This window comes from Cotesia glomerata, linkage group LG4 (assembly GCF_020080835.1).
Source record: "Cotesia glomerata isolate CgM1 linkage group LG4, MPM_Cglom_v2.3, whole genome shotgun sequence".
NCBI lineage: Eukaryota > Metazoa > Arthropoda > Insecta > Hymenoptera > Braconidae > Cotesia > Cotesia glomerata.
This window is the reverse complement of record NC_058161.1, coordinates 14,152,510-14,161,806: the sequence shown is the minus strand read 5'-3', so window position 1 is coordinate 14,161,806 and position 9,297 is coordinate 14,152,510. Positions and strand designations below refer to the sequence as shown.

Genomic DNA, 9,297 nt, shown 5'->3' with positions numbered 1-9,297 from the left:
GGGATCTTATCATCAGATTAACTTCAAATTCAGTACGCACCTTCTGTTCCACCCAAGAACCAAAGTTCCAAACTTGGGAACCAATTTCTCGATAAATTCTATAAGAACCTCTGCTCTCACCTTTTTCCTTTTGAAAGATTTCTAACTTAAGAATCTAATCCAGCATCATCAGCAGCGGGCTCTATAAACAAATATCAACAAGTAGATAAATAAATCCCGTTAAGACAATGACAAAGTAAAACTAGTAGTTGGTAGTAGGAACAGCTCGGGGTAGTTAAAATAAATGTATTTCTTAATATAACAACATATAACTTGAGCAATAATTCTGTTGCGCTTGCGAACTTCTCGACGCTCCGACCCTTACTCCAGAGTTCCCTTCGCCCCAACACTGCTGTCGTCCCTGCAATATTTATATACATATACACACTCACACTATCCCGCGGAACGAGCGCCCCCGAGAGTCGCTTCCGCACGAATAACCATTCTAGCCATTCACAATCGATGATGTCACGACTCAAGGCGACTTGGGAGGGGGGACCGCCTCTTTGCGCTGGAGGGAGCCGCGCTGCGGCTCTCATTGGCGCGCTAGCTGCTCTCCACACCCCACTACTATCCACAGAGAGAGAAGATGCACAAGCCTCGTGTCTCATGTGTTACAACCTGGAGGGGGGAGAATTCAAGTTTAGTTTACTCGCGAGTCATAATCCCGATGTGTACGCGCCAAAACGACACGCGACTCCGCTCCCGACGGTGCTCACGCTCGTGATCATTTCTACGGACGCGGCTCCGGGATTTTTTTTATTTTTTAACCTACTAGGTAGCTTTAGTGGTTTTTTTTAATTTTTGGTGCCTAAGTTTGAAGTTGTGATCTCACGTTCAGTGGTTTTGTGATTTTGGATCTTTTTTTTCGACACGGAGTTACAGGATTGGTAAGTTAATTTTTTAAATCAAATTTTAATTCTGAAGGTAAATTTTTTTAGCTTTATTTCCTTGACTATTAAAGTTTTTAACGATGTAAGCTCATCCTGATGTTACACTCATCAAGAGCTTTCATTTGAGTACCCACATCAATTTTTCATATATTTTTTATATATTCATATATATAACATATATATCAAAAATATAATCTCATCTTGATGTTACACTCATCAAGAGCTTTCATTTGAGTACCCACATGCATTTTTGATATATTTTTCATATATACATATATATGATATATATAAATATATAAAATGTATGAAAAATTGATGTGGGTACTCAAATAAAAGGTCTTGATGAATATAACGTCAAGATGAGCTTATATAGTCCAAAATATTAAAAGTTCAAAAGATATAAGTTTATTCTGATCTTACACATCAATTTTTCATATATTTTTGATATTTACATATATATATATATATATATATATATATATATATATATATATAAAAAATATAAGCTCATCCTGATGTTACACTCATCAAGAGCTTTCATTTGAGTACCCACATGCATTTTTGATATATTTTTCATATATACATATATATAATATATATAAATATATAAAATATATGAAAAATTGATGTGGGTATTCAAATGAAAGGTCTTGATAAGTATAACATCAGGATGAGCTTATATCGTCCAAAATATTAATAGTTCACGATATAAGCTCATTCTGATCTTACACTCATCAATTTTTTATATATTTTTGATATATACATATATATAACAGATATATCAAAAATATAAGCTCATCCTGATGTTATACTCATTCAGAGCTTTCATTTGAGTACCCATATCAGTTTTTGATATATTTTTCATATATATATATATATTATATACATATTATATAAATATATATAAATATATAATATATATAAAAAATTGATGTGGGTACTCAAATGAAAGGTCTTGATGAGTGTAACATCAGGATGAGCTTATATCGTCTAAAATATCAATAGTTCACAAGATATAAGCTCATTTTGATGTAACTCTCATCAAGAGCTTTAATTTGAGTACCCACATCAATTTTTCATGTATTTTTTATATATAACATATATATCACAAATATAAGCTCATCCTGATGTTACACTCATCAAGAGCTTTCATTTGAGTATCCACGCGGATTTTTGATATATTTTTCATATATACATATATGTAATGTATATAAATATATAAAATATATGAAAAATTGATGTGGGTACTCAAATGAAAGGTCTTGATGAGTGTAACATCAGGATGAGCTTATTTCATTAAAAATGTCAATATTTCACGAGATACAAGGTCATTTCTTAATTATCTATCTAGAAATACCTTTTTGAATTTTTTTTCAAAAAATTCCTAAGAAAATTTTTTTTTCGAAGAAAAAAAAATAGCATCGTTATTATTAATATTAGCATTGAACATGACAACAGTAACATTAATAAATCCCGGCAGAGTGAGTGTTTGGCATGTATACTAACCAGAGAGGATTACCACGGGATTATGCTCGAGTGAGCGCAAACAGGATCCCTGTTTACAAGACTCGATTTAACACATATCCCTTTTCATTTGATTTTAAATTCTATTTTCCTCATCTACCCTTTCTTCCTCCAGCCTACGAACAAAAAGCTACACCTCCCAACTGGAACATTCGTCATTCACCGGAAATTAATCGCGGTAATTAAGTGCCTACTATACTAATTTTTCGACACACTCAAGGGTGGTCTTTTATCTGAGAATTGCAAAACATTGTACACCCTTTTGGATAATGTAGATCGAAAGGAAGGGCGTAATTAACGGGTTTCAGTAGCTTGTAGCTTGTAGCTTGTAGACTCTTGTTGTTCCTCTGTAATTGTCGATGAGACTTACACTCAACTACCTGCACTCTTATTTGTCTTCCAGCCTATTTACGGGGTGTGTTAGAGGGAATAACGTGTTTGCCGCCTTCAAGGCTTTGTTTTCAGAGAAAGTTTTACGGGTAATCGATTTTCCGGGCTTATATTGACGGGAAAATTTTTTAAGGATCAGTTTTTTTAGGTGGAATAAAAAGTGCAAGTTTAAAAAAAAAATTTGGGTAGGAAAATTTTTAGTTTTTCTTTTAGGAAAAATTACTAGTATTTTTTTTTTGGTTGGAAAATTACTAGTAGTTTTCCATTTAAGAAAACTTACTAGCAATTTTTTTTTTAGGAAAAAATTACTAGTAATTTGCATTTAAAGGAAAATTACTAGTATATTTTTTTGCACGGAAAATTCCTAGTAGTTTTTTTTTAAGGGAAATTTCTAGTAGTTTTTCTTTGAGAGAAAATTACTAGTATTTTTTTGGTAGGAAAATTACTAGTAGTTTTTCTTTTAGAAGAAAATTACTAGTAACTTGTATTTGAGGGAAAATTACTAGTAGTTTTTCTTTTTACGGAAATTTACTAGTATTTTTTTTGGTAGGAAAATTACTAGTATGTTTTTTGCTCGGAAAATTACTAATAGTTTTTTTTAAGGGAAAATTACTAGTAGCTTGCATTTGAAGGAAAATTACTAGTAGTTTTTCTTTTAAGAGAAAATTATTAGCAATTTGCATTTAAAGGAAAATTACTAGTAGTTTTTTTTGGTAGGAAAAATACTAGTAGTTTTTCTTTTAATTAAATTTTTCCTAAAAAAAACTACTAGTATTTTTTTTGCTCGGTAGTATTTTTTTTGGTAGGAAAATTACTAGTAGTTTTTCTTATGAGAAAAATTCGGAAAATGGGTTGTTTTTCTTGATAGGAAAATGACTATTAGTTTTTCTTCAAAAGAAAATTTTCTGTAGTTTAATTCATAAAAAAATATACAGTTGATGATTTAAATAAGAAAATAAGTAGTAGTTTTTCATTGAGGAACACATTTTGTAGTTTTCTTTAAAGGAAAATGGGTAGTTTTCCTTTGAAAAGAAAATAACTAATAGTTTTTCTTTCAAGGCAAGTAACTAGTAATTTTTTTATCGGAAAATGCAGAGTAGTTTCTTTCTATAGGAAAATAAGGAATTGTTTTTCTATTGAAAGAAAATGCCTAGTAGTTTCATTTATTAGAAAAATGACTAGTAGTTTTTACTAGGGAAAATATATTTTCGTTTTTCATTTCGAGGAAAATGACTAGTAGTTTTTCTTTACATAAAAATTCCTAGTAATTTTTCTTTCCATGAAAATTCCTAGTAGTTTTCTTCAATAAGGAAATTCCTAGTAGTTTTTATTTAATAGGAAAATCCCTAGTGATTTTTTTACAAGAAAATTTCTAGTATTTTTTCTTTCCATAATAATTCCTAGTAGTTTTCTTCAATAGGGATATTCCTAATAGTTTTTATTTAATAGGAAAATCCCTAGTAAATTTTTTACATGAAAATTCCTAGCAGTTTCCTTCATTAGGAAAATTCTTAGTAATTTTCCTTTACATAAAAATTCCTAGTAGTTTCTTTCAATAAGAAAATTCCCAGCAATTTTCTTCAATAGCAAAATCCTTAGTGATTTTTTACATGAAAAATCCTAGTAGTTTTCTTCAATAGAAAAATTCTTAATAATTATTTTACATGAAAATTCCTAATAGTATCTTTTAATAAGAAAATTCCTAGTAGTTTCCTTCATTAGGAAAACTTCTAGTAGTTTTTCCTCAATAGAAAAACTCCTACTAGTTTTATTACATGAAAATTCCTAGTAGATTCTTTCAATAAGAAAATTCCTAATAATTTTTTTCAATAGGAAAATTCTCGGTAGTTTTTCTCTACATGAACATTCCTAATAGTTTCTTTCAATATAAAAATTCCTAATAATTTCATATTAAAAAAATTAGGAATATTTTTCGGAAAATTAATTTATAATTTTCCAGCATAGAAAAATAGCTTCCCTAAAATTTTTTTTTTAAATATTACATTTAACGAAATATTTCGCAATAAGCCGATAAAATCCTTGAAAAATCTCAAACCGACAAGTTAAATATTTTATTATAAAAGAATAAAAATATAATATGAATTAAGGTATTGATTTTGGTGATAAGAAAAGAGTATGATGAAATAATTCACGACAATAAAATTTATATTGAGACACTCTTATGACTAATTATCGCACTCGGTCGGAGTCGGAAATCCATGGCATGTAGCATACTAGAGAATGTTGTGAAAGAGTATCAATGAAGGTGCTGTGGTGCATTAAAAGGGAGCACGTTTGTAAACACATCTACACAAATATACAAATATATATATTTTACATTGAGTTAATGGGGTAAATTGCGACACTTGAAAACAATCTCATCTTTGAAACAAAATAAATAAAAATTATTTCTTTAATTAGCAGGGGATACAACAAATAAAGTTTTGGGTTTGTTTTTTCAGCAAATAAGTTCGTTGAACTTGCTCTAAATGTCGAGCGTTACGCAAGATTTGTTCGGTCGTGTACATATACTGTTGACGCAGTTGGCGAAAATATTTCGAATCTGCATTAAATTACTTTTATAGAATTATTAAAACCAACTAAAGAAATTTACCTGACCTGATTTTGAATTTGATAACGAATTATTGTGTAATTTTCGGTTATTATTTATGTATGCTAATCTTTTGCGCAGATATTATAAGACGTTATAAAGGCCCGAAGATTCTGCCTTCGCAGCAACTTAGCGCTGCGGTCGCTCCATGGCCGGGCGCCACCGGCCTTTTGGCCTCTGTTACCGCTGACGATATGGCACACAAAGGTATGACACTTTTTTTTATATTTTTTCCCTCTAACTCCCTTAAAACAAAATATTTTATGAAATTTTATTACTGAATCTTAAAGCTTAGAATATTTCCTACAAAAAAATCATCAAACTTCTCCCCCTAGACAATTAAATCGCGTGCAAATTGCGTTAAAAGCTCAAAAACTCAAAAAATCCAATTTTTCTCCATTTTTAAATCTTCAAAAATTTTTTCCTCCCTTAAAACAAAATATTTTCTGAAATTTTATTACTGAATCTTAAAGCCCGGAAAGTTTTCTACTAAATAAGTATCTGACTTTTCACTTCAGACCTTTAGTTTGCGTGCAAATCGCGTTAAAAGCCTAAAAACTGAAAAAATATAATTTTTCGCAATTTTCGGAGCTTCAAAAATTTGAAGATAGAAAAAAAATGTTTCCTACAAAAGTTGTTGGTCTTCAGATTCTCTGCAGAAAAGGTTCTTATGACTTTTTATCCCAGACTAATAGTTTCTTCAAAAATCGCATTCAAAACCCTCAAAAAAATGTCGCTTTCTCCACACTGAAAAAAAAGTTTTTTTTTACCAAGGAAATGTTTCCTTATGGTTAAAAAACTGGTATTCTTATGGTTAAAATACGAAAGTTTTTTAACTATAAGAATACCGTTTTCTCACTGTCAAAAAACTAGCCTTATAAATAAAGCGTGGTATTTTAAGGTTAAGAATACCAGTTTTTTTATATCAAGAAAACTCAATAAAAAATTTAGTATTCTAGGTGGAAAAAAATTTTTTTTTCAGTGTATAAGCTAGTTAATAACCCCGATAACTCGTAAAATAATTAATGGATTTTTAAAATTTTTGGTAGAATTAATCTATACCAAAATGCAAAGGGCCCCATAAATTTGGTACAAAATCCAAAAGACAGTTTTCAAAATAATCACAAATTTTGATTTTTTTTGGTTTTTTTTTTGCATATTTCAACTCGAGATTTTGAGTTAACTATTGAAGATATAAAAAAATGTTTTAAACAAAAGATATAGCTCTTGAAATTCCCTACAAAAAACATTTTTACATTTTTTGTGTATAACCTATATTTTTGTTAAAAATATCAAAAATTAGAAATGATCTAAAAAAATGTAATTTTTTTGAAAAATTCTGCAATCAGGAATTTTGTAAATTTAAAATAGAAAATTTAATATCGTGGAAGATAAAATCTCAGGGCATTGATCGTTTTTGAATACCGAATGATATAGAGAGTAGTAACCCCCTGACTAAAGAACGTCGGCGTCTTATGCTTCAGAGCGTCGCACCCCCATTCTCTTTTGCTTACCCTCACCCTTACACACGCTCACAACTAAATACATATATATTTAACGTGAGACTATTTTATACTTTTACTCGTTAAAAGTCGCCGCGAAAAACACTCTTTAGAGCTTACCAGCAAACTCCATAGGGGTTCAAAAAAAAGGGTATATATAAACATATACAAGTACAAGGAACTCGAGGAGAACATTAAAGACAGCCAAAGTGTCGCAGACATGATAAGAAATTTTCGTCTGCAAGGCCCTTTTGATCTAGTCGCTCTCTTGCCTCTTATTCAATTAATTCTTAATTTTCCGGCGAGAAAATTTTTTTACTTTAAAATATGGAATTTTTTGAAATTGAATTTACAAAAAAATGTTTCCTACAAAAATTGTAGGCCTCTTAATTCCCTACAAAAAGGTCCTAATGAATTTTTATCCCAAACTAATAGTTTCTTCAGAAATCGCATTCAAAACCTTCAAAAAAATATCGTTTTCTCTATGAGCTTATTAATAACGCCGATAACTCGTAAAATAATTAATGGATTTTTTTAATTCTCGGTAGAAGTAATCTATACCAAGGTACAAAGGGCCCTGTAAATTTGGTACAAAATCCAAAAGACAGTTTTCAAAATAATCACAAATTTTGATTTATCCACAATTGCGCATTTTAGGTTTAATTTATTGCGGCTATTAAATTGAGATATCTCGTAAACAATTTTATGTACAAAAAAAAGTTTTCGCTCAATTTGAAGTACAACCCTGAGAATTTGCTAAAATAAAGCCTTGGTTTTTTTTTCTTCAATAGTGCAAGCACGATAACTTGGAAACTAATTTATGGATTTTGTTTAATTTCCGTGGAAGTTTATTATTTTGGGCCCTGAAGGATCCTATTGAGTTTGAAGTTGATCGGCAAAGTAGTTTTTGAGAAAATCGAAAAATAAAATGTGCCGCTAATTTTTGGATATCAAAAACGGAACTTTTGAACTGGCGATAACTTGGAAAATATTGAAGATAGAGAAAAATGTTTTGAACAAAAGTTGTTGCCCTTCAGATTCCCTACAAAAAGGGTTCTTATAATTTTCACCTCAGATCAATATTTTACTCGCAAATTGCATTTAAAATAAAATAATGGGCGAAAATACGATTTTCCGGTATTTAGACATCGATAACTCGTCTAATAATTAGATTATCATAAATTGTGATGAAAGTACACATTTGCAAGGACTCTAAAAAATATAAAGCGTCCAAAAGCATGGCCGTCTTGTAGAATTTTATCGCTTTGTTTCGTGGTATTGATTCGATGATGAGGAATTTTTTAACGTTTTCATTTTTTGTTTTATATTTATTTTTTAAAAGATACGGATCTGGAGAGAAAGAGAGTCGCCGGCTCGCTCTCCCGGAATCGGTGGTGCATCCGACTGTAAAATTTCCTCTTCAAACAGAACGCCTCATCCTCGTCCTCCGACGCTCCCCCGGGCACCTCGTGCCTCTTTTCATGCCCCTCGTGAGCCAGAGTCTTGCATACATAGTATATAGTACAGAAGGGATGTTCAAGACACGTTTACCAAGACAACGTTTTAAAACAAAAAACAGTTTCGATACATCCACCTTTTTCCTTTAATTTTATCTGTGTTTTACAACCAAAGGAAAGATACACTCTGCTTTCTTGTAAACTCCTTTTTTATTTAATTTTTTCGAAAACTAATCTTCTGATTTGATCAATAGTACCGAAAATTATCAATATCCTGTTGGTCAATTAATTCAAGAGTTATCATCATAAATGTCTAAATACTGGAAAATTGTATTTTCGCCCATTTTTTTTCTTTAAATGCGATTTACGGGCTAAATATCGGTCTGAGGTGAAAATTTATAGAAACCTTTTTTGTAAGGATTCTCAAGGGCAAAAACTTTTGTTTAAAACATTTTTCTCTATTTTCAATATTTTCCAAGCTATCGCCAGTTAAAAAGTTCCGTTTTTGATATCCAAAAATTAGCGGCACATTTTATTTTGCGATTTTCTCAAAAACTACTTTGCCGATCAACTTCAAACTCAATAGGGTCCTTTAGGACCCAAAATAACAAACTTCCACGGAATTTTAAAAAAATCCATAAATTATTTTCCAAGTTATTGTGCTCGCACTATTGAAAAAAAACACTAAGGTTTTATTTTAGCAAATTCTCAGGGTTGTACTTAAAATTGAGCGAAAAGAGTAAGATACTTATAAAATAAACCGAAAAAGGAATCAGTGGTTGAATATAAAAAACCGAAAATTATTGTTTACGAGTTCCTCGACAATGAAAACAGTTTGTCGGGGTTGTTATATACATTAATAAAGGTACAATCTCATATAA

At 30.5% G+C, this 9,297-nt stretch overlaps 1 protein-coding gene across 2 annotated transcripts in view; it reads left to right on the top strand.

Moving 5' to 3' along the window:
* LOC123264256 (paired box protein Pax-6-like) overlaps positions 1-9,297 on the top strand; it is a 35,357-nt gene continuing 26,060 nt past the window's right edge. The window contains exons 1-2 of one of the 2 annotated variants that reach the window (XM_044727450.1): positions 1-929; positions 5,539-5,664. In XM_044727450.1, coding sequence (XP_044583385.1) covers positions 5,652-5,664 — 13 coding nt within the window. In that variant the 5' untranslated portion in view covers positions 1-929; positions 5,539-5,651. The remainder of the gene's footprint in view (positions 930-5,538; positions 5,665-9,297) is intronic. The other variant, XM_044727451.1, reaches the window with a different exon arrangement.